Here is a 22,520-nt window from a genome sequence, read left to right as displayed (position 1 = left end):
GTAAGATTTTGACAGTGGGTATTTGCCCATTTATACATTATGTTCTGTTTCTTCCTCTGATGTACAATCCATCATCCTTTATTCTTTCCCGTTATCTAAGCCTCCAGAATATAGGATGATTGAACTGTATGAATTTATTTACAAGTGCTGTTGTTTTTACCTGACAGGTGAGACCCATCAGCAATGTTGAGGCCCCCCCTCCCCCTTCCCCCTTCTTTTTTTTTTTTTTTTAGAAATGGTAGTTATAATATGGTGACTTTAGTGTCACTTTGCTGTGGAGGTATAAAACATTATGAATGGTGAGCTCATAACACATTATATCCACTGATAATCATTTATAAACATTGTCATACAACATAATGAATATTTATGACAGGTTTTATAATGCCTTATAAAGGAATTATAATGCCTTAAAAATGCACTCATAATACATTGTACATTAGACCTTCATGGAAAGTGTTACAAAACAATATTACAATTCTATGTGCTTCATCTTAGCGATGATGTCAGACATTCATTTGTTTTTTTTCTACCTTGTCTTTTAAATTGATCAGAATAATACGGACCTGCTCTGACCTGAGTTCTGAGATACGTTCACCGTATGAGAAGGAGCTCGTGACTCTGAGTAAGATCAACGAGCAAGAGCAGATCGAGTATGTCAGCAGAACTACGAGTGTGTATTTTTACTGTTGGTGAAACCTTGGTTTGAACCAGCCTTGACGTTCTTGATGTTCACGGTTGCAGGAGCCACAAAGAAATCATTTTGCGGCAGACGAGAAGTGCGACGGGACGCAAAGATGTCTGTCAGGTTTGGTCTGCAGCTCACAAGTTAATGTCCCAGAAAAGCTTTTCCGTTGAGGGGGGCGGGGGGGGCAGACAAGCTTAAAATCTTCTCCAAGTGTGTTAGCTCTTGGTACATGATTGGCACACGACTATGTGCATGTATAGCAGTCAAATTACTGCCCTCATGAACTTTTCTTGGCCTTTTAGTGATTGTGTGAGCATATTTTACACTTACTTAAGAGTAAACATACACACACACACGCATTCACTCGCAACAGAAGTTGGAGCTGTCTTTTCTACATTCTGCAAAATCATTCACCCATGTGATTTCAGTGTTTACGGTGTTGTTTCAGAGGTTAAACCAGGGGTGGGCAAACTACGTCTCGGGGGCCATATGGGGCCCATTACACTTTCCAATCCGGCCTGCCAAACATGCAGAAATGATGTTAATTGTCATTAAGTAATGAAATAGCTGTGTTTCCTCAAGTTTTTCAGTGTTTTAAGAGTCATTTCAATAAAGAGCTAAACACCGGGGTGCTTCTCAGGCAGATATATTATTGTAACACTTTTGTTCATTATTTAATTGCCATTAAAGCAACATGTTTTCTACATATCCCATGATATATATTTTCCTCCAATGAGAAACCGGCCCCACGGTCATCTTTGAAGAAGCCATTATGGCCCACCAGTCAAAAAGTTTTCCCACCCCTGGGTTAAACTGATTGGCTGCATGGACAAATTGACTAACCCCAAAAAATGCCACCAGGCTGAAACAGTAGGATGAGTTCTAAAAACAAACCACATTTTCTCGTGCCATCATTAGAATTCGTCAACACACTGTCCGCGACCAATGTGCATCTGGCATTGTAACAGATGGCAGTTTTGTCAGTTGCAACTGCTTTCTATTTCATCTTTCTGCTATTTCAGGATGTCGGTGTGGACAAAGGAGCTGGATCTGTAGCTCCGAGTGTGGATGAGCGAGCCGTAGACATTTGGCTGGAGAAGGCCGAGGTCTTTATCAGCATGGGGCTGTATGAACCAGCCAGGCACTTCCTGGCAGAGGCTCACCGTGTGTCTGTGGTGAGTCGAGGACTCTGTAACATATAGATTTTCTTTTTCTTTCTTTTAAAGGAAATGGCTGAAATCTTTTTATTTTCTTTCAACCAAAGTGCAGATCAAATGTTAAAAAAAACAAAAAAAAAGAAAACGGTTGTGTAGTTTTATAAATAAGTATTTTTATTATTTATTTTTATTTTTTGCTTCTTTAAAACTGCATTTCTTCAGGCGTTTGAAGACCAGAAAGCCGAGGCAAAAAGTTTGCTGGGTCTAGCCACGCTGGCCTGTGAAGAGAACAACCGTGCACAAGCTCTCATCCTATTGGACAGAGTTCTAGCTGTGGGCGGGGATGAAGAGTTCTGGTACAAGTTCACCCTCACTAAAGTCAAAACCGTAGCGACCGGGAGACACAGCGATGCATACGCTGAGGTATAGCATCAGCATGCTCTTTGAGATAGTCATGTTCAAAGTAAATGTTTTGCTTTGTTTTTTTTGTTTTTTTCACCAAATGTTTTTTTTATTTCTGTTCCAGGTTAACGGGGTTATAAAACAAGGCTGTGAGGCTTTGAAACTTCTGCAGGAGAAAGAAGTGAACAGGCGCCGAACAATCGGCTTCCTCATCATCTCATTAGAGATGAGGTAACCCAACTTTCCTGCAGTCAGACTCCTTGGTCTATTGTTATGGTTTTAAGCGGGACCTCCGTGCTCATCCCATAGAGAAACAAAATTAACTGTGAATTGTGGGTTTTGCTTATGCTGAGTGAACATAAAACCTTTCTCTGCCCTTGTTTGGTGGAGGTGCCGCAAACCTCTATCATAATTGATAAATCCATAAAGACCTTTTTATGCTCAATTTATTATAATATATTTATTTTAAATATTTTACTTTGCCTAGAAATAAGTACTAGTTTGTTTTTTTTTTTTGTTACAATATTACAGTACCTACAAAACTTGGAAAAAATGTTTTAAGTTTTAGCATTAATATAATACCATACTATTCAAAATGACTCATACATGTACTTTAAGTTTTCTTCAATCAATGTCACATCTAGTAAGTCATTCTTAAAAGAGAAAGCTACTGTTCCCTTGTGGAAAGGAAACACATTTGAACTATCCGTATAATGTGGATTTTGAAGACACACTTGGATAAACTTTCGATTCAACTGTCATTTGTATAATCCTGTTGCACCCGTGTGTGCTGTTTTTTTTGTTGTTGTTTGTTTGTTTGTTTGTTTTTTCCCCCCAGTGGAGCCGATGAATACATGCGCAGTGTCAGTATAGTTGAACACAAGGAAAAACTTCACAGGACTGCGGTCCAGAGGCTGAAAGCTGCCGTCGACACACTTAAAGAGTGCGCCGTCAAGTTTGCTGAGCTCAGCTGCAGAGAACAAGCAATAGAGGCACATCACAAACAGGCACAGTGTCTGAGGTCAGTCGGTCACCGTCGGGTTTGTGCTATGTGCTCCTTTGTGCTGAAAAACAGTAATATAGCATCACTCAATGTGTTAAAATGTGTAACTAACCAACAATTATGTATTAAACACCAAGACATCTGAGAACAGAACAGGAGCTTAAAAAAGTAAAAAGTATTTTCTCTTTGTTGAGGTGGCTGCAGGTGCAAATTTTACATTTTGATTTTACGAGATTGTTATTTTTCACCACGTCACCTAACCATCAAGTACAATTGAACTTTGTATTTTAGGTGATACAGATAGAGAGGTTGTTTTTCTTACCCCTCCAGCCATCATATCTGCGTATTACCCTGTACACTCACCTGCTACACGTTTATGTGGTTGCCCTTTTCTAAAAAGAGAAAATATTGCTCTACAGAATTCTGGCTAACCATACTTCCTGTGTGGAGGACAAACAGCGCTTCCTGCTTGACGGCCTTAAACGAGTGCAGCGCGCTGTGACGGAGCAGGAACATGTGGTGCTGAACTCTCTGAGTCTGCTCCCGTCACAGGAGGAGGTAAATATCATCCATCAGCGTCTCAGCGCGAAACACCGAAAAGACCTTGAGAGACGCCTCATCCTTCAGATGAACTGAGAGATGTTCACTTCACCGCGATCCACTTTTTTAACCTTTTCCTCAAGGCAGCTGTTGTCAAATTCAAGAATGCCACACAGCCCTCTTGTAAAAGCATGTGGAGCACGTACAAAATGTTCAGTGTGTATTAAGTTAGATTAAGTGTTACTGTTTCGGGATCACCAGTAACTAATTAGCCCTCTGCGTAAAGCCTCCTTGGAAAAAGATATCATTGAGGCATCAGAGGGCTCAGTATCAGAAGTACAGGTTTCAGCCCACCCTTTGTGGAAAGCAGACCAAAAAATAAATAATCAAGGATGTATGACTTTTCTAATTAAATTTTTTTTTCTTTAAAACTGACTGACTAACTGACTACTAACTGTCTGATTGACCAAATTAAAATAAAGTAAAATAAGATCATGGTAATTGTCTACCGTTCACTGTTTAAAATCGTCACCAGTAAAGCCTTCGGTTATTTGGAACCGGCCATGTTCAGACAGAGTCATATTTTACAGAGACTAGGTTATCTGAGGGATTCTGTGCCAAAGACACCACAGCAAACAATGTTTCTGGAGCTTCAGGTAACATTTTGATTGAATCACACGAGAGACTGACTCAACAGCCAAACCAAGCGGCCAAAAGAATTCCACTTCTATTCAATTTGTGATTTAATTTTTTTGCGTGATGTCGGACAGCTGCAGGAGGCGTGACTATGGCAGTGTTTGTGCAGCAGATGGTGCTGCAACACTGGTGAGGTTTTTTTTTTTTTTTTTTTTTTTAATCACACAAGAAGCAACAGCTGCAATTGCCAAGTTGCAGGCTTGTTTCAGTTTGTCTTTACGGGTTTTGATTTAATTTGGTTTCAGGATTCCTCCTTGCTTTGCGCATCAATGGCCGATCACATTTGTTTTCAGATTGGTCACTTAAGTATTTTTTCATTCTAAATTCACAGGTAATTAACATTTTAATGAGAGTTTTGTTTGTTTTTGTTGTTTGTCTGTTGGTTTTTCCTTAAAAAGCACCTCAGGTTTCCATGGTTGTCCTAAGAGAAAGCATAAAAGATTACCATATTAAAGGACAGTCTTGACTAATAGCAACCTTTAGGCTTGTAAGATGTTTGGGGAAAGGGACAAAGTACAAAGGACACACAACTTCAGCAACTTAAACAAAAAAGTGCAGCTTGCTAGAGTTCCTGATTCCTAAGTTCCTGATAGTTCATGCAGAAAAATCTTCAAAGGTGTGATTAAAGCTTTTCATGGGCCTTTTTTTGTCTCCTCCAGAGAGGTGGCCTGTCGCTGGGAGTAATGCAGCAGCTGCTCAGACTGCGTTTGGCTTTGGTCGAATTTTGTCTTGCCATTTTGGAGGAGCAGTGCGCTGAGAAAACACAGCAAGTGCTCGCCCGCAAAAGGATGACCACTGTCCAAATAGCCCTGATGGAATTCACATGCTGCACACCTGAGTCGGAATCACTGCAAGAGGTGAGGAATGAACCCAAACTTTGATGTTCCAGAAGAATGGCAAAAGCATTACATTTTAAAGTGCCTTGAGAATGCTCACTGGGTTTAATTAGAGTTAAATCCTTGCAATTTAACTGTGTGGGATTATGAACGATAACACAAGCATTGATCTTGTTGGGCACCTTTACATACAAAGTTTTACAAGTGTTTGGAAAACCTATTTTACAGAAAACTAACAAATGAAGCTGTAAAGTAAGTAAATCCCTTGTTTCAATATCGTACATGGAACTGGGGCAAGTATAGTGATTCTTGAAGACTGCGAAGAGCCACACTCTTCCAGGTTTGCAGTAAGAACCAAAATTCAGAAATCACGGCAGATAAACTAAAAAAGGGCGATCAAATTCACAAAAAAGAATTTGATTATTTAAGACAACAGCCTGAGAACAGACAAAAGGAGACAAGCTAGGTGCTAGGTGATCATACCGATGATGAAAGAGGAAAGAGGATAGAGGTAAGTACAAAATAAAATAGGAAGTGAAGGAGAGACAATACAAAACACTAAATATGAACATGATATTACACTTGACAGACTTTTTAAACCATAACAGTAAAATAAATCAGGAAGTGCGTGACTAGACCAGAATGAAGTGACTTTAAGTAACACGACACTAGAAATTAAATTAAAACTCCACGTGATGATTTTGCTCCTGAATGCATGATATTTTACTGTCAAAACATGTAAAACATGTGTATTAATGGAGAGTTATACAGTATGTAGCAGTAAATCAGGATATTCCAGACAAGAACGCTTGCAAATATGTATTAGGGTATGTGAATATGTCTATTTTTCTCCTGTTCTTGTCTTCTACTCTAGTTCCACTTACCTTACTTCATTTTATTTATGACACCATGTTAGTTTTAATGGTGATAAATTCCACTCAGACAAGTTTCTTTAAATACTTTTCCAATTAAATGGGAATCAAACTTTCTGGATCTTTCTCCAGGAATGGATGAGTGTGGGCCATACCCTGGTTGAAATGACTCTTGGCCAGCTGACTGCAATGAGTCTTCAGCCCTTGAACAACATGGAGACAAGAGTCCACTTCCTCAGTCTGATGGGAAAGTTCTTCAAACTGCTGGCGGTGCAAGAAGACCCCCTTTGTGTGTGGACTCTCTGGCACCTACAGGTGAACACGTTAATATCGTCACATGAATGGCCGAAGTGAAATATAAGGCAGAATTATTAAATGTTAATAGAATTTAAAGATTTGTTTCGCTGTAGTAGCTTTAATAAAATGCTGCAAACATTGGCCCAAGGCGCTTTTCAAAAGAAGAAGAAAAATCTAAATGCATGTACAATAGAATAGAAGACCTTTAATGATCCCACAGTGGGGAAATTTGCATAATTCCAGTAGCAACTGTATAGTGCAAAAAGATAGAGAATTATGTTAATTAAAAAATAATTAAGGCAATAAAAAAATTAAATGTTTGTAGGATATAAATGGAAAAAGAAAACAAGATATTTAGATCTTATGGACAGTTGAATATACAGCTATCCACATACTGACAAATACATAAGTCTTTAGTGCACATTTGAAAAAAATGTAAAGCTGTTAAGAGGATGCATTTTATTGAGTGCAGTTGTACAGCCTGATGGCTGCAGGCAAGTATGACCTGCGGTAGCGCTCCTTCTTGCACTGAGGGTGCAGCAGTCTTGAGCTGAAGGAGCTGCTCAGGCTCTCCACAGTGTGGTGCATGGGGTGGGAGGTGTTGTCTATGATGGATGTCAGCTTGGACTTCCATCCAGTCCAGTGGACAGTCCAGGACGGAGATGGCTCTCCTCACCAATTTGTCCAGTTTCCTCCTGTCCCTGTCTGTGACTCCACTCCCCCAGCACACAATGGCGTAACACACTGCAAAGGCCACCACAGTGTCATAAATAGTCCGGAGAAGGGCCCTGTGGACCACAGTCTCCTCAGCAGGTGGAGGCGACTCTGGCCCTTCTTGTAGATCACCGTGGTATTTGAGGACCACTCCAGTTTATTGTTCATATGAACACCCAGGTACTTGAATGAGTCCACTATCTCAATGCCCGAGCCCGGGATGTTCACGGGTTCATGGTTGGTTTGGAAATCAACCACAAGCTCCTTGGTCCACGAATTCCAAGCTAACTACTCTGTACTCCTGCTCGGCCCGTCTGACAATGGCTGAGTCATCAAAAAGAATTCTGCATCTGACAGAGGTTCGAGTTGTAGCTGAAGTCCATGGAGAGAGCACCATCTCCTGGGGGGTCTCCTGCTGCATGTTACCATATGTAACAGTTTGTCCTCACGCACTGTGGTCTGTCAGAGAGGTAGTTGATGGCCCAAGCAGCTAGGTGTTCATCTTCCCCTACAGCAGCGATGGCTGGATGGTGTTGAAAGTACTGGAGAAGTCAATAAACATGACCCGCATAGTGCGACCTCCCACCTATGGTCTTCATGAGGTGGGAGGTCAGGGCGACAGGTCTGTAGTGGCTCAGTTCAATAGGATGAGCGATCTTAGGAACCTGCACCACACAGGAGGTCTTCCACAGGACCGACACTGTGTCCAGGCTGAGACTCAGGTTGAGCATATACTGGACCACTTCACTGCGCTGGTCCGCACACTCCCTGGGTAACCTGGAGCTGATGGCATCAGGGCCTGTGGCTTCCCTCGCCATTGTTCTCCTAAACTCCCTCCTCACTTGGTTCCTGTTGATCCGTAGCTGGGAGGAGGGTGACTGGGGGGTTGAGTCCAAGGGTTGTGTTTGGTGGTGTTCAGAGGAGGTAGAGGGGAGTAGCTGTGTACAGTGAGCTGTCGTGTGAAAGACTGCCACTGCAGCTGGGGGTTGGAGAAGGAGAAGAGGTGTAAAGAAACCGGGCAGTTGGTGGGGGCTGGTGGGAGAACAGAGTCAAACCTGTTAAAAACCTGGTATAACTGGTTTGCCCAGTCCTGATCCCTTGTGGTAATGATCCATCGTTCCCCACCTTTGCTGTGGCCTGAGATTTTATTCAGGGATATCCACACCTCCGTGGAATTGTTTAGCCCCTTTCCCACTAAAGTTAGGGGGTTGACACTGTGTTTTTTGAACGAGGGACGACTCTCAATCAATCAGAATTTAGTCCTTTTCCCACGGACCAAAATCAGCGGGGTCTCACCCCCCGCCGGCAAGCTGCAACCCCTCCGCTTTCACCGCTGCGTGTCTGCTGACGTCATTGCGCTGATATCATGTAGATGAAGTCTGACAGAATTCAGTCAAGTAAACAATAGAGAGCAACATGGAAGCGAGTCCGGTGTTGTGGCCCAACTGGTATCTGATTTAACTGGTTTCCTTGCCGAACAGTTGCAGATGTGCTGCGCCGCCATCAGCAGATTCAACACAATCCACAAACGTGCTCAACATATTACTGGCAATTTTAAAGTCGCAGCCCACATCGACCACAGTGAAAATGCAAGCCTTTCCCACTGCCACCAAATGCCGATCAATAGCGGGACTACATTACGTTATTTGGCCAGTCGGAAAGGGGCGCAAGTCTCCCAAGTACTGCTCCAGCCTTTATTTGTTGTCCTTTTTACACCTCCTGATGGTGTACTTGAGCTCCCGCTGTATTGTCCTTAGTTCCTCTTTGTCCCCTGACAAGAAAGCCCTCTTCTTCCTATTCAGCAGAGCCTTCAGATTAGGAGTCCCCCAAATGTTTGTTGTTTGGGAAAAAAAAACATACCCTTTGGATGGCGCAGAAGTTGATATAACCCGTGATGCAGTGGGTCAGACAAATACCAACAATATGTTTTATCCCATTCTCAAATAAAGACACTTTTCTTGTACCTTGCTGTAAAAAGGTCTTATCGTAAAAACATTTTAAAGTTCCATTAATCACAAGAATTCAAACAGGAAATTGGTCACTACAAGCAGGTGGCTTTTTCTCGACCAACGGTTAAAAATGACAGTACAAAGTCTGGACAAGATGAGTTAAAGGAGCCGTTTGGATAGCTAGAACAAGCAAAAAGGACTTTAAATCACAACAGGAAGTTAGTACATTGATGTTGAAAATAAGCAAAATAGTGTATTTTTCCATTATTTTTTTTAAACTCTCCTTGATTAATCAATTTCAGACTGTTTTTTGTAGGTATAGTCCCATATTATGTTTATTTGGCAGTAGAGACTATGATAAACAAAGAACTGATCATCTTTAGCCTAAATAAAGAAACAAAAGTACAAAGCAGGTTCATCTCCTTTCATTACCTTCTGGTCCTAATTGATATCGACCCATGATCACAGATTTTGTGTAACACCCTCAAGTTTTTTTCCCTTCTATGGAGCAAAGCATTTTTGCCATTGTGCATTGTAGTGAACAAGGGTGCAACTCCACAGTGTTACATGCAGCGAAAACAATATAGCAATGAATAACACACATTTGTGTGCATTAAAAGAGCAGTATAAAATCCAGCACTGGTGTTTACACGTAAAAGGGTGGGGTTTAGGTTAGGTTACAGTTAGGTAACAGTCGGAAGCTACTTTTGTCACGCAACTGCCTCAAGTCTTATTAAAATCTTGCCATTTCACGCACACGTAGACAATGAACAGGGAAAAGGTTCCTACACAAGGTGAGCTGCTCAAAGGGAGGAAAGGGGGCTTAACTTTTTACAGTTGGTTATGATGAGTGAACCTCACTCCTAATTGTCATCATCTTCCTGTGATCTTGGTGTTGCAGACTTGCTCTGACCTCCAAACTGCTCCTGCAGAGGAGCTGGATCCAGAGGCAGAAATAGACATCGGATCAAGCAAAAAAGTGCAGCAGATGACCTCCACCAGGATTTGTGAGCAGCAGGTACATTTCTCCAGACACTTCTGACTCATCTCTGTAAAAACCCAAGATCACACAGACTCACCTCGCTTCTAAATTCTCACTTCTAAATAAACAGGAGTGAACGCAGCGTCACGACAGAGAGGGCAAAGAGAGGCTGGATGCATTTTTTGGGGTGGATTTTCCACCTAAAGGAAAAGCCATTGTGAAAATGTTTGGCCTTACTTATTGTTATTTTAATGTTTCGAGTTGAGTTTGATGTATCAAGTTAATTAAAGTTCATCTAGTATGTCTCATAATGGACATTAAGAGTACAGTCAAATCAATCAGTTACATAAGATATTTAGACATTTCCCCAATAAACTTAATGGAGACTGAACTACAGACTTATTATTATTATTATTATTATTATTATTATTATTATTATTATTAATAATGTTCAAAAAGGATTAAACGTATTAGTCTGATGAATAAAGAGCATTCAGGTGATGAGTGGTAGCAAAGAAAAAGTTAAGTATCTCTGAGGTTTGACCTGAAGAATGACTTCACATTTTTCACATTTTTTGCAACACTTTGAGGGTTAGCGGTTGCAGTTGCGCTAACTGGATTAGTGGAGGCCCTTTCCCATTTTCTACTTCTACTCTTTTCTACCCCTCACATGGGGGTGACACACATTGTCCTGCTAGCAACTTAGAAGGGCGTGTATTTGAACTGCAACACAGTTTTAGTCAAGTGGAGTGTGAACACGGCGCAGGATGTGGATTTTCAGGAGAATGTTGTGTGAGTGAAGCAAAAGTCAATCTTCTACCCAAATATATATATATATATATATATATATATATATATATATATATATATATATATATATATATATATATATATATATATACATATATATATATATATATATATATATATATATATATATATTTTTTTTTTTTTTTTTTTTTTCTTCTCTCATATCCAATGACAGTAGCCGTTCAGGCTAGACAGTGCGAACTGCAAGTGTGTTTATTTAGATATTTATCTGATCAGACCCGTCTTCTGTCTGACTTTTGATGTCCTTCGGCCAGAAGCGGAGGATCCGAGCCCAGCAGCTGCTGGCCCAGGCCCACAAGGCTCTGGATGAGGCCATCCGCCTGTCTCTCAAACATGCGCTGCCCGCTGCCATCCTGGCAGATGCATCCCTCAACCTGTTGGAATGCGCCGGCCAGTCAAGCCCTGCGCTGGCAGGTCAACATCTCGCTCTCTACCAGGTGCAGTGCAGCAGTTTATTCTAACTTCTTCTGACACCAGTGCACGTCTTCCTTGTCCTGCTCATTTTTATTTAATCATTGATTGATTAGACATACAAATGACAAAAGAGACACAAAAGATCCAATTAGAACTGCAACAGTTAGCATATCCAAAAATGGATAGGAAGAAGTGAAGACTTATTGGATTCAGCATTGACTTAACATCTAACGCATAAATAAAAATTCAGGAAAAATAATGAAAGCAAGAAAGAAAAAGACAAAAAAACATTTACGAGTTCAGTAACAGTGAGAAAGCAACATATCAGTGAAGTTCACAACTTCTTCTTCTTCTTCTTCTTCTTCTGCCGCGTTACCTGGAGTCGGGTCGCAGGGGCACCGGCCTCAGCAGAGACACCGAGACTTCCCTGGCCCTAGTCACCTCCTCCAGCTCATCTGGCAGGACACTAAGGGGTTCCCAGGCCAGCCGAGAGACACAGTCCCTCCAGGGTGTCCTGGGTCTTCCACGAGGCCTCCTCTCGGTGGGGAAGAGGTCTCCCCGGGGAGGCGTCCAGTAGGCATCCAAAACAGATGCCCGAGCCACCTCTTGCCCCTCTCAGTGCGGAGGAGCAGCGGCTCTACTCCAAGCTCCTACCGGGTTACATGTCCCTAAGGGTGCGCCCAGCCACCCTGCGGAGGAAACCCATTTCGACCGCTTGTATCCGTGATCTTGTTCTCTCGGTCACTACCCAAAGCTCATGACCATAGGTGAGGGTGGAACGAGATCAACCGGTAAATTGAGAGCTTCGCCTTTCGGCTTAGCTCCTTCTTCACCACGACAGACCGGTGCAGCGACTGCATCACTGCAGACGCCACACCGATCCGCCTGTCAAATCTCACACTCCATCTTCCCCTCACTCGTGAACAAGACCCCAAGATACTTGACCTCCCCCGCCTCATTATTTTCATGAATTATGTTCATGAAAATAATGAACAGAACCGGTGACAAAGGCCAGCCCTGCCAACATGCACTGAACAAAATTTGACTTACTGCCGGCAATGCGAACCAGACTCCTGTTCCGATCATACAGGGACTGAACGGCCCTTAATAGAGGGTCCCGGACCCTATGCTCCTGGAGCACCCCCCACATGATGCGTTGAAGGACACGGTCGAACTCCTTCTCCAAATCCACAAAGCACATGTTAACTGGTTGGGCGAACTCCCATGAACCCTTAAGGACCCGACAAAGAGTGTGGAGCTGGTCCAGTGTTCCGTGACCCGGACGGAACCTGCATTGTTTTCCTGAATCCGGGGTTCGAGTATCGGCCGTATCCTCCTCTCCAGCACCCTGGAGTAGACTTTACGGGGCAGGCTGAGGAGTGTGGTCCCTCTATAATTAGAGTACGCCCTCCAGTCTACCTTCTTAAAATAGGAACCACCACCCCGGTCTGCCAGTCCAGAGGTACTATCCCTGACCACCAAGCGATGTTACATGGAGGAGACATGTCACCCACGACAGTCCCTGACTTGAGGTACTCGGGGCGGATCTCATCCACTGAGGAGCTTTCTGACCACCTTGGTGATTTTACCTTGGGTGATAGACATGTCCTCCCCCGAGTCCCCCGCCTCTGCTTTCTCAGCATAAGATGTGACGGCAGGATTTAGGAGACCCTAGAAGTATTCCTTCCACTGCTGGACAACATCCCCAGTCGAAGTCAACAGCTCCCCACCTGAGGCACCGAGCAGTTTGCCAGAACCTCTTTGAGGCCGACCGAAAGTCCTTCTCCATGGCTTCCCCGAAATCCTCTCAATCCCGGGTTTTAGCCTCCACTACCGCCCGAGCTGCAGCACGCTTGGCCTGTTGGTACCCATCATAGGCTTCAGGGATCCCACAAGCCAACTTGGTTCAATAGGACTCCGTCTTCAGCTTGATGGCATCCCTTACTTCCAGTGTCCACCGCGACAGGCACCGAAGACCTACGAGCAGCTGCATTGACAATAGAGGTGGAGAACATGGTCCATTCAGATTCAATGTCTCCAATCTTCCGGGATCTGGGAGAAGCTCTCCCGATGTGGGAGTTGAAGACCGCACTGACATAGGGCTCAACCAGACGTTCCCAACAGACCCTCACGTTATGCTTGGGCCTGCCGAGTCTCTCCAGTCTCCTCCCCCGCCAGCTGATCCAACTCACCACCAGGTAGTGATCAGTTGACAGCTCAATCCCTCTCTTCACCCTAGTGTCCAAGGCACATGGACGGGGGTCAGATGGCAGGACAACAACGTCGATCATCGACCTCCGTCCCAGGTCCTCCTGATGCCAAGTGCACCGGTGGACACCCTTGTGCTCGAACATGGTGTTCGTTAGGTTAGGTTTGGGCAAACTGTGACTGGCACAGAAGTCCAGCAACAGAACACCGCTCGGGTTCAGATCATGGAGGCCGTTCCTCCCAATCACGCCTCTCCGGGTCTCACTGTGGTTGCCCACATGTGTGTTGAAGTCCCCCAGCAGGACACCATCCAGCAACTCCAAGAAGCCCAGGTACTCTACACTACTATTCAGCCCACAGGCTGAAATCACAGTGAAAGACCTGTCCCCAACCAAAGGCGCAGGGACGCGACCCTCTCGTTCACCGGGGTAAACACCAACACGTGGCAGCTGAGCTGTGGGGCAATAAGCACACCCACACCAGCCCACCGCCAGCAACACCAGAAGTCCCTCTCGAGGAGCTGGGTTCCAGAGCCCAGGCTGTGCGTGTAGGTGAGCCCAACTATATCTAGTAGGTATCTCTCAACCTCTTGTACAAGCTCGAGCTCCTTCCCACCCAGCGAGGTGACATTCCATGTCCCTACAGCCAGAGACTGTTTCCAAGACCCGGGTCATCGAGGCCCTCGACCTCGACTGCTGCCCAAACCACACTGCACCCGACCCCTGCGGCTTCCTCTGCGGGTGATGAGCCCCACAGGAGGTTAAACCCATGTCACTCCTTCGGGCTGGGTCCGGCCAGGCCCCGTGGGCAAAGGCCCGTCAACCAGGCGCTCGCATACGAGCCCCAACCCCAGGCCTGGCTCCAGGGTGGGGCCACGGCTGCGCCGTACCGGGTGACGTCACGGCCCTTGCTGTGTTGTCTGTTATAGGGGTTTTCGAACTGCTCTTAGTCTGTCCCGTCACCCAGGACCTGTTTTCCTTGGGAGATCCTACTAGGGGCATAAAGCCCCAGACAACATAGCTCCTGGGATCATTGGGGCACTCAACCTTCCCCACCATGGTAAGGTGGCAGTTCAGGGGGAGAAGTTCACAACTGTACCTCAAAAATATCATCCCTAATATATTTTCTTAAACTATATTATAGTTGGACTTATCTGGATTTAATTTAGTAGTAGAGTTCAGTTGGGAGGTTCTTGAAATCCTGGGTGCTCTAGCTGGTTTTATATTTGAAACACTAATTCAGCATTTACTTGAAGCATGTTTCATGGTATTTGCACGTGTTTTGTATGTATGCAATGTATGCAACAAAGGTACATGCAGAGGTGGGAAGTAAGAGCTGTACTACTCCTATCTACACCTTACATTGAAAAAGAAAACACGCTTTGCGTTTAAGGTATATTTCAGAACCTATACTTGTTACTTTTACTTGAGTAAAGGAGTTGAATCAGTACCTTTACTTTTACCAGAGTATATGAATACTCTTTCCACCTCTGGCTATGTGCTCCTAAACACCGTGCTCGTTTGAAAGCAGAGCATGAAGTGGGATTGCTGTTTACACAGCGCAGTCCATTGCATCTGCACGCACTCGATGCCTTTGACGTTATTAATCATCATCGCCCATCCTGCGGTCCCTGGCACCAACTAAAGTCCCCTCATCCATCACCTTGTGTCACACCCAGAGCTGCTGCGCCACTGCTGCAATGGCCGAGGTCCTGACTTCCGCCTGCGCCGACACATGCACGTCCCAGCTCTCCGCTCTGCTCACCCTGCGTGGGAAGCTGCAGCTATCGGCAGCGGAGAGGCCCAATGGCATGTTGAAGAGAGTGGAGGATTCCCTCAACGCACTTTCCAAGGTATCACGCACACACACACGCACACAAACATACACACTCATGATTTATGGATGCTGTCACACACAGCTGGGTAAATGCTTCTGATGGAGGGCAGAGTGTTGGTGCTTATTATAACCTTTGCACTGAATGCGCAGCAGGTATAAGTGGTTGCTGTGCGGCTAGAAACACGTCATTCAAAAAGTTTTTTATATAAACTCCAAGCTGAAGAGTCTGCACTGCCTGAGACAACTTGACAGTTAAACTCTTCTTCTGCAACCGTCTATTTCAGTGTTTGTCGGGAAGATAGTGAGCCATCACAGGCAGTTTCCTTCAATTGTCCCTTTAAAATAAAGAGCACAACAAACAGTTTAGCCAAAGTTTGTTAGTTTATTTAATTAGTTAAAACAGAATCTTCTTTTCTTTTTTTTTCTTTTTTTTAACAATTTTCCAATTTTGCATCTCATTAGACATTCTAACATTAATCAACTGTTCTGTTACCATCAAATCTATCGCAGGCTATCAAAACCTGCGTATGCTGTGGGAACCACAGTGAATTAAAATTTTTCGCTTGTTTTTGCAGGCTTTCAGCCACCTGAGCATAAACCCCAACCATCCCGGCCTCCTTGCAAAACTCCCGTCGAACATGAGGATCCTGCTGCTGCAGCACTCAAAGGATGGGTGAGTGATGTTTTTTTCTTGATGTTCTGTTCCCGTCCTCCCTTGTGTAGATAGCATCAGATCATCGGTGAGACGTCTCTTGCGGTGTGGCACGTGTATGTTTATATGTATGTATATGTGGTGCATTTAAACGGCACTTGGAATTAAATTTAAAATTAGAAGGCAGTGCCACATTGTAACCAGGTAAAGCAGCAAAATGTAATTATTTCTTTTTTTTTCAGGTCTAAACTTTATGGAGCACTATATGAGTTGCCTACATTCGTAAACCAACGGAACTCAGAAGATTCAGGTTTGCCGCCGTCAACAATTCTTACACTCCACGTCGTCATTATCAAGCAGTGCCTTCAGGTTTCCCATTAGTATTTAAATGCAACCACTCACAGGCCCCAGTGAACGTGGTCTTTATCGTGCCAACAGTGCTCATTTGCTGCATTCTTGTCTGCATTTAAATGGGACCAAATGAACCAGTATTACCATGTGACATTTACCTGCAACACGCCTTAAAGGTTTCGTTTTAATGAAGACAGAGACGGAGGGAGAGACAACACAGTGTAAAACAGACAGATCAGCCTATGTATACATACATATTATATGTATGTTATATGTATATGTATATATATGTACATATATATACGTATATATATGTACATATATATGTATATATATATATATATATACATATATATGTATATATGTATATATATATATATACGTATATATATGTGTATATATATATATATATATATATATATATATATATATATATATATATATATATATATATATATATACATACATATATATATATATACATACATAGATATAATATGTATGTATGTATGTATATATATACATATATATATATATGTATATATATATATATATATATATATATATACATATACATATACATATACATATAACATATATATATGTATGTATATATATATATATACATATATATATATATTTTTTTTTTTAGCCTTTGACCCTTTTGCTCCAGTGGCCTGGTGCTTCAGTTGGGTTTCTTCTGATTGTACTAGGCACTGTGGTATGCCTTTGGATGTGAGTTAGTACTGGACAAAAGTTGATTGGTTGATTGATCAAGGGGAAGTAGCATATTTTACTCAGGTTGCCCAAGAGGAAACACCCGCCCTTCGCACAGGAGCAATGCAGAAAGGATATTCTGGGGCAACGTAAATAAATTACTAAACAAAGGCGAGACCGATGAAGAAAAGATCTATTGAAGGCGGGGGGGGGGGGATTGGGGTTACTGCTCAACGGGACCAATTACAAGGCCTGAGCGTGACCATGAGCGTGCGCAGTCTGATTCGTGGTGCGCAATTTGTTTTTTGTTTTTTTTGTTGTTCCGCAGGTGCCCTGGCGTGCTCCAGGGTGGCGAGGGTCTCGGTCTGCCCGCAGGCTCTGCTGGCACTGAGGGAGCAGAGCCGGGCCTTTGGCTCAGAGACCTGGCATGCCTTGCTCAAGAGGGCCCGTTGGCAGGGACCAGAGGTTGACCAGGAGGCCCCAGAGGAGCAGCAGGCTTCTCCAAAAGTACGTCCCCGGACGGGCATCTAATGAGGGCCTCGTGAATATGCTCCATCCAATCCCATCATTATCAACTTGCCTCCGCGCTCGCTCACTCGCTCTGGAGACTGGGATGGGTGGAGGGTAGGGGAGTGACTGCGCTCTTTTTTTGTTTTAATATCCAAACACTGCTGCTGCAAAAGACGTGAACGTAATCACGGGTGGCCTCCGGTGCCATAAATCATGCATTCCACCAACTCAAAACGCCCTTGTCTTGTTTTCTTTTTGCTCTGCTTCGCAAAAAGACATGGGGCGCTGAAGAGCTGACAGAGGCTGGCTTCAGAAACCTCGTCGGGAACATGGAAAACTACCTGAACCCGCTGCTCAGGCAGCTCGACGTCTCCTTCTCAAGGCAAGGTTGAGGCATTGTTTTTTTCAGTGACTTGAAAGGCTCTACTCATTTGGCGGAGCAGGGTCCTCAGCTTCAGGAAGTCGAATTTGCTAATCCAGAGTGAAGGAATATTGATAACAATTGATATCAACACCAATATTAAGTGTTTATTAGGAGACAAGAAGGCAAGGCTGTTGTTACTCTTAAGCTTAGAGTGTGCACAGTGCCCGTCCCTACATCACAGGTGAGAAGTATTTATACTTCATTATTGTGACTTAGCAGATCTTCAAGAATCTGTACTTGAGTATGTATATGTATATTGGAAAAAATATCCCTGTTACTTTTGTGTTTAAAACATACAAAGTCCTGTTAGAAGTAATTCACTTATCATACTATAGTTGTTGTAACTTGAAGTGGAGCTGTTTCAACTATGTTGTTGTGTAGTTCAATTTCATTTTGAACTACACAAGCACGCAGCCCATACAGTGGATGACATTTTAGAGGAAGATTATTTTTAGAGAACCTCTGCTTTGGGGTCACTGTTTTGCACATTTTCAATCCAGGGAAAATTATAAATGTAGAAAATAACATTGGTTATTCTAATTAAAAGTGTAAACATCCAATGATTGCTCACAGGTCATAACTATCACTGATGATATACTGTTGGGATTTGCTGCAGTTGAAAAATAAAAACTGACTGGACTGCTGCTTATTGGTTTTGCACCTGTGTTTTAAAAATGTTTCACCAATTTTCCATTTTATTCTTGTTTCTTATTCTTATTTTTATTTGCAGTTTAGCTGTGTTTTAACTATGTTTTATTAGTAATTGCTTTTATTTGTTTGACTCTGGTAAGCACCTTGTGCACTGTTTGGCTCTTGGAAGGTGCTATAGAAATAAAATTTGTTTGATTGATTGATTGATTGATAAAAAATAGATAAATAAATAAGGTTTCAAATGCTCACACAAGCTCTCTGATCAGTTCAGTCCAGATTATTATTATTATTTTTTTTTTTATTAATTTCAGAACCTGTACTCGTGTATTTGAGTAAAGAAGATGAATCAGTACCAGATCAGTATCAGTTTACCAGTATTTTTTTGTTCTCAAGTATAGAATGTGAATACTTTCGCTACCTCTGCCCTACATTCTGTCATGTGACATGTTATATGTCTCTGCTGACCCTCGCCTGTGTTGTGTTCACTGCCCAGACCCCAGCACGTACCGCCGCTGGTGCCCGAAGTGACCAAAGGCAAAGATAAAGAAGAGAAAGGGAAGACAGGTAAAAGCTGAAATATGCTGCCACACAAAACCCTCCTCAGGGCGTCTGGCTTATCTCTGCAGCGGATCAAAGCAATTTTGCCAAACGTTTTTTCGCGACTTTCTATCTGCCCATCAGAGCCTCATCAGGGTTTCTTTTAAAGCTAACTGCAGCTTCCCTCAGGCCAGTGCTGTTGCCAATGCGCGTGTTGATATTGCGTTCTCGTTTATAAAGCCGTCACGCTAGCACTTTTTACTAGTAAGGGTCGTTTGGCACTGCTCGAGAAGTTGATATTCCAAATCCTTTTATCGGCACTATTTTTTGATTTTTTTTTTTTTTTTGATTTGATTTTTTTTTACACGCGATTAACGCCTCGTTCACACCGGAGGCGAAGCGCCACCAACGAAATCGCGCACGAGCCGCGGCCCTCCTGTTCAGACCAGACGCACATTTCTCCACGACGGTCAACGAGATTCGACTGACGCTGCTCAGCTGTTGTTTTCCCATTCAGTCCCATTCGGACAACTTCCTCTACTTCTCCGTGTCGTGCGTGCGTTCATGCCGGCCGCGGAAGTGCCGCAATCCGTTGCGAATAGCCGCGGGACGTAGGCTGCTTCCTTTCTACGCCATTGTTAACCAATGGTGTCAGCGCGCACCTCCGCGGTGGACTCGCTTCCTGCAGCGATGTACAGCGTCTGGTCTATTTTGTGCGTGAGCCTCGAGCGATCCGCGTCAAGCTGGACAGGAAGTCACTCAAAGAAACACGGGAGAACCCGGTTAATTTTCAAAATAAGAGCAATTTTCAAAATAACATTTTCTGACATGTCTGTGACATGATGTCAGAAAATGTCAAAAGACTTGTCTGACCAACTGGCTTAGTGCTAAAAAAAAAAAAATCTGTATATATAAATATATATATATATATATATATATATATATATATATATATATATATATATATGTGTGTGTGTGTGTGTGTGTGTGTGTGTGTGTGTGTGTGTGTGTGTGTATCATTACACATTTCCTCGTTTTGTGTGTATATTTAGCAAAGTCGCCAGTAGACCCAGGGGAGTATGTGGTGCTGCTGGCCGACATGAAGTTGCTGGAGTTGCCCCTGGAAGCCCTCTCCATCCTGCAGGAGGAGAGCCTGTTTTCTGTGTCGCGAGACTTTTCACTGCAGCTGCTCTGCAGTCACCTGAAAGCAGACAGCCAGAAACCAGAGAAAGGTAGCAAATACACACACACACACACACACACACACACACACACCACAGTCAAACAGTCTGTTTGGTGGGTTACTTTAACATATGATAAAGGACTTTGCACTAACTATGGTCTAGAGGTAGATTCTACTGAATCCACTGAAGTAGGTTCTACAACTTGAGGTTTAGCCCAGTTATACAAGTAGTACGACTGCAAGGGGGTGTAGCTGCTAGTCCTTTTCAGATGTGTAATACTAGGCCAGTTTTTGTGCCATCCAGCAAACAGATGCAGCTGTTGCCGTTGACTCACAGTTGAAATGCTAAAAACACAAACTTAGCGATACAAAAAAATTTAGCTGATGGGGTAGAAGGGCTAATAGCTCTCATACAGTGATGCCTTGTCCACATTTTTCTAAAACATAAAAGTCAGCAGACACATTACTGTGATAATCAGCTCGACTTGTGACAGTAATGCTAAAAGACATGTGAAAGAAATGAATGAATGTTTATCATAATAGGATCCCTTGTCTCCTCAAGTCCGTCCCTTACTTCTTTTGCTAATAAATTTTGTGCTATGCTCACATTTGTGGAAATCAGCCCAATGTGATGTCGCAAAGGCCACATGCTCATCTACCAACTTGGTCATGCCCTCTGGCCTTATGTCACCTTCTGAACATGTGGAAGATCCAACGAAGCATCTGCTTTTGAAAAGAAAAAAAAAGAAGCACTTTGCCTTCATGCAAAAGCCTGTTAGTGATTCAAGAATGAATTATGGAGTAATCAAGTATGTTGTCGCCTGGCGCATGCGGATGTTTGCCTGGAGTAATTCCCCATGTTTTAGTAAACAATAGCTTACAGTTAAAGGCTGCAGCCATTCTGATAAATGTGCCGGGGATTTAAAGGTCACCTCACATCCTGCCGACCTGCCGCAGTTCATGGAGACATCCGTGTACGCCACAGCCACCTTGATATAGAGCAGTGGTTCTCAACTGGTGGAGTCTCCGATCTATATTTTTCCTTATCATGAAGTCTGGACCCAAATTTATTCCGCAATACTCAAATTTATTCCACAAAAACTAAAATGGTAGTCTGCTTTCTATTATGTCTAGTCAATAAATTCTTGAAATTCTTGAATTCTTTCTTGTTTTATATATGTATCTGTCTTTCTCTCTCTCTCTGTCTCTATGTATGTATATATATATATATATATATATTTCATTTGAAAAAGGAATTCAATCTGAAATGGGAAGCAGCTGTTCTAAGTTTCACTGATCACTTTGTGTCTCAGTCCCACAGGATTTTATTTTAAGGGACATCACAGTTTTACAGTTACAAGAAAATCTAATAAATTAAAAGAAAAAAAAGGGCAATTATGTTCCCATCCTCTGCGAACACTGATACAGTCAGAATCTGATGCTGCAGACAGCTTTTTTTCTTGCTACCTTTTCAAAGGTTACATCATTTGCATAACCTGAAAGAATGTTCAAAGGTTACTATTAAACTCTGTGCAGGTGTGTGCGACCTGACACTAGCATATGTCGCGAGCAGGACATCTAGAACAAGAAGCTTTTCCTTTCTGGGGCAGAATCCAATACATGGGTGTTAGTGAGACCAGACTTACTGTTTTTATTTTGTTATTTGTTTTTTGTTTTTTTTTTCTGTCTCCCGATCATCATTACCATACTGTTGGCATCTACAGTTTAGCATTGTGTCAAGAAGATGAAGTGCCTCAAACCACTCTGGGAAGGGCTATTTGTTATTCTGTCTCGTGTTTTGCATGAAGCGTACAGAGGAGAAATTAGCACAAATGACCAAAAGGATCCGTTTTGGGTATAAAATGTTGGCCTAGTGAGTGTATTGTTGATGTGGCACATTTTTGGCTCATGAACTTGAAGTGTTGTTTATGGATATGACTTTAAAAAATAAATAAATAAATAAACAATAATAATAATAATAATAATAATTACACTGGTCAACACCAAATTTATTAAGTTCTTTTTTCTTTTCTTTTTTAAGCTGATTTAGGATAATTTTGATGTGCTGAA

At 42.8% G+C, this 22,520-nt stretch overlaps 1 protein-coding gene across 4 annotated transcripts in view; it reads left to right on the top strand.

Moving 5' to 3' along the window:
* cfap46 (cilia and flagella associated protein 46) overlaps positions 1-22,520 on the top strand; it is a 72,977-nt gene that overhangs the window by 35,891 nt on the left and 14,566 nt on the right. For 3 of the 4 annotated variants that reach the window (XR_012928047.1, XM_076035631.1, XM_076035629.1), the window contains exons 32-49: positions 555-653; positions 745-808; positions 1,711-1,863; positions 2,068-2,268; positions 2,372-2,478; positions 3,086-3,268; positions 3,670-3,808; positions 5,146-5,343; positions 6,327-6,509; positions 10,056-10,172; positions 11,222-11,404; positions 15,268-15,441; positions 16,001-16,098; positions 16,320-16,387; positions 17,474-17,652; positions 17,931-18,037; positions 19,224-19,294; positions 20,320-20,499. Coding sequence is in view for 3 of the 4 variants with exons in the window: in XM_076035631.1 (XP_075891746.1) it covers positions 555-653; positions 745-808; positions 1,711-1,863; positions 2,068-2,268; positions 2,372-2,478; positions 3,086-3,268; positions 3,670-3,808; positions 5,146-5,343; positions 6,327-6,509; positions 10,056-10,172; positions 11,222-11,404; positions 15,268-15,441; positions 16,001-16,098; positions 16,320-16,387; positions 17,474-17,652; positions 17,931-18,037; positions 19,224-19,294; positions 20,320-20,499 (2,504 nt within the window). In the remaining variant the exon portion in view is untranslated. The remainder of the gene's footprint in view (positions 1-554; positions 654-744; positions 809-1,710; positions 1,864-2,067; positions 2,269-2,371; positions 2,479-3,085; positions 3,269-3,669; positions 3,809-5,145; positions 5,344-6,326; positions 6,510-10,055; positions 10,173-11,221; positions 11,405-15,267; positions 15,442-16,000; positions 16,099-16,319; positions 16,388-17,473; positions 17,653-17,930; positions 18,038-19,223; positions 19,295-20,319; positions 20,500-22,520) is intronic. The other variant, XM_076035630.1, reaches the window with a different exon arrangement.

Source organism: Nelusetta ayraudi, unplaced genomic scaffold, assembly GCF_046127955.1.
Source record: "Nelusetta ayraudi isolate G7.1 ecotype Tasmania unplaced genomic scaffold, CSIRO-AGI_Nayr_v1 ptg000045l, whole genome shotgun sequence".
In the NCBI taxonomy this organism is placed as follows: Eukaryota; Metazoa; Chordata; class Actinopteri; order Tetraodontiformes; family Monacanthidae; genus Nelusetta; species Nelusetta ayraudi.
This window is presented reverse-complemented; position numbering and strand designations above follow the sequence as displayed.